Source organism: Monopterus albus, unplaced genomic scaffold (assembly GCF_001952655.1).
Source record: "Monopterus albus unplaced genomic scaffold, M_albus_1.0 scaffold57.1, whole genome shotgun sequence".
Taxonomy (NCBI): Eukaryota; Metazoa; Chordata; class Actinopteri; order Synbranchiformes; family Synbranchidae; genus Monopterus; species Monopterus albus.
The window spans coordinates 674,288-676,034 of NW_018127937.1; the positions used below are offsets into that span (position 1 = coordinate 674,288).

At 38.8% G+C, this 1,747-nt stretch overlaps 1 protein-coding gene across 2 annotated transcripts in view; it reads left to right on the forward strand.

The window, feature by feature from the left end:
- Nucleotides 1–262: 262 nt before the first annotated feature.
- The window catches only part of nob1 (NIN1 (RPN12) binding protein 1 homolog), a 9,174-nt gene continuing 7,689 nt past the window's right edge, over nucleotides 263–1,747 (forward strand). The window contains exon 1 of one of the 2 annotated variants that reach the window (XM_020602670.1): nucleotides 263–369. In XM_020602670.1, coding sequence (XP_020458326.1) covers nucleotides 301–369 — 69 coding nt within the window. In that variant the 5' untranslated portion in view covers nucleotides 263–300. The remainder of the gene's footprint in view (nucleotides 370–1,747) is intronic. The other variant, XM_020602669.1, reaches the window with a different exon arrangement.

Genomic DNA, 1,747 nt, shown 5'->3' on the forward strand with positions numbered 1-1,747 from the left:
TGAACCACAGTCAACCAACATTTAGTTCCTTCTCATAAAGAAGAAGTGTTACTCTGCCGCTCCTCTGTAGCCCAAATAAGCAAAATACAAAAATAATCAGTGGGTCTGGCCATATTAGCCACACTGAGTCATGAGCAGATCTTATTTAATGAGTGTGGAACTATAGACATAAATAGCTGGCGACAATAACGCTCCTTGTGGAGGCATTTCACCGATAAAACGCATCACTGCTCCCCGAATGTCACGTGACTTTTTCGTCTTCTCTGATTGGTCGGTCCCATTGCTGTTCGTCAATCCAAGATGGCGCCGACGTTAGTGGAGCATGTTATTGCAGATGCAGGAGCATTTTTAAAGAAAGCTCCTCTCCAGGTGAGGTGTCACTCAGGGTTGGGCTGACTGTGTTTTATGTGAACATATTCTTCACAAAGGTGTGTATAGGTATCCGCGATGGTCAGTGTCGTGAGTTATCCAGACCGTAGAGACCGAAGCGCACTGAGGCCGTAGCTCCACTGACACCGAAACCTACCGTAATACTGCTTTTATTCACAGATCAAATGGATTTCATGGGTGTGTAACGGTGTCCTTATCAGCTGAGGATGAGGAGGATGATGAGGATGATGATAATGTGGAGGAGGGGAATAATAATGATGATGATGATAATGTGGAGGAGGAGGAATGATGATGATGATGATTGATGATGATGATGATGAGGAGGAGGAGATGCAACTGCAGACTCACATCGGTTCTTACCTTTTATTCCTCCGACTGAACTGTAAAAATATAAAAATCGACAATTTTCCATCAAAATCTTTTATCTTCCGTCCAGTGGCGGAATTTAACTATTACTAACCACTATATCGATTCCTGTACTGTACCTAATAACACATCGAGGTACGTGTAATTTAATGGAGTATTTCCAGTTCATGCCGAATTGTAACGTTACTTATAACGTTACTTCAGAGGTAACTATTGTACATTCCAAAGTATAGTTAAGATTATGGTTTGACAAACAAAATATATGATCTGTTTAAATAAAATGAGTGCATTAATATAAGGCTCTGACTATTACTAAACTTTAGTTAAAAATTCATCTGCTATATTTTTTAAATATTTGATTGTTTTATTAGAAAAGTATAAAATGCCTGGTGTAATTTCTTGTTGATATGTCTGACCAAACAGTCTAAAAACTAAAGATATTCAGTTTAATATCATATGTGACTAAGAAAAGACTAATGCTCATCATTGTTTGACATAATCACACTTTGGGAATCAACTCAACTTTAAAGTAATTTTTCAAGCAAAAATGCCAAACTTGTTTTGTCTCTTTACCTGGGTTTGGGGCTCACCTTGAGCTCTCCACAACTGTGACATTTTATAGCCGTAACAATATATTTTAAAAATAAAAACTTAATGAAAACAATATATAAAAATGGCCCCGTTTTGACCAGCCACAACATTAAATTGCTTCTGACTTAATTTTGCATCTGTTAATAATGATAATGGTATGTCTCTGACCCCCTGGTTCCCCCGACCCTACTCCATTCTGCTGGAGAAGTACTTTTACCTCTGATACGTTTGATATTAATATTTTTATACTCAAGTGAAATTTTGAATGCAGGACTTGTAGTTGCAATGGAGAATTTCTACATTGGTGTACTAGTAGTTCTAAGACCACCCCTCCCCCGGGCGAGCAGGCTGTATGTCTGCAGCCAGCGTGAAGAAGACCCTCTCTAGGATCAACCCCCAC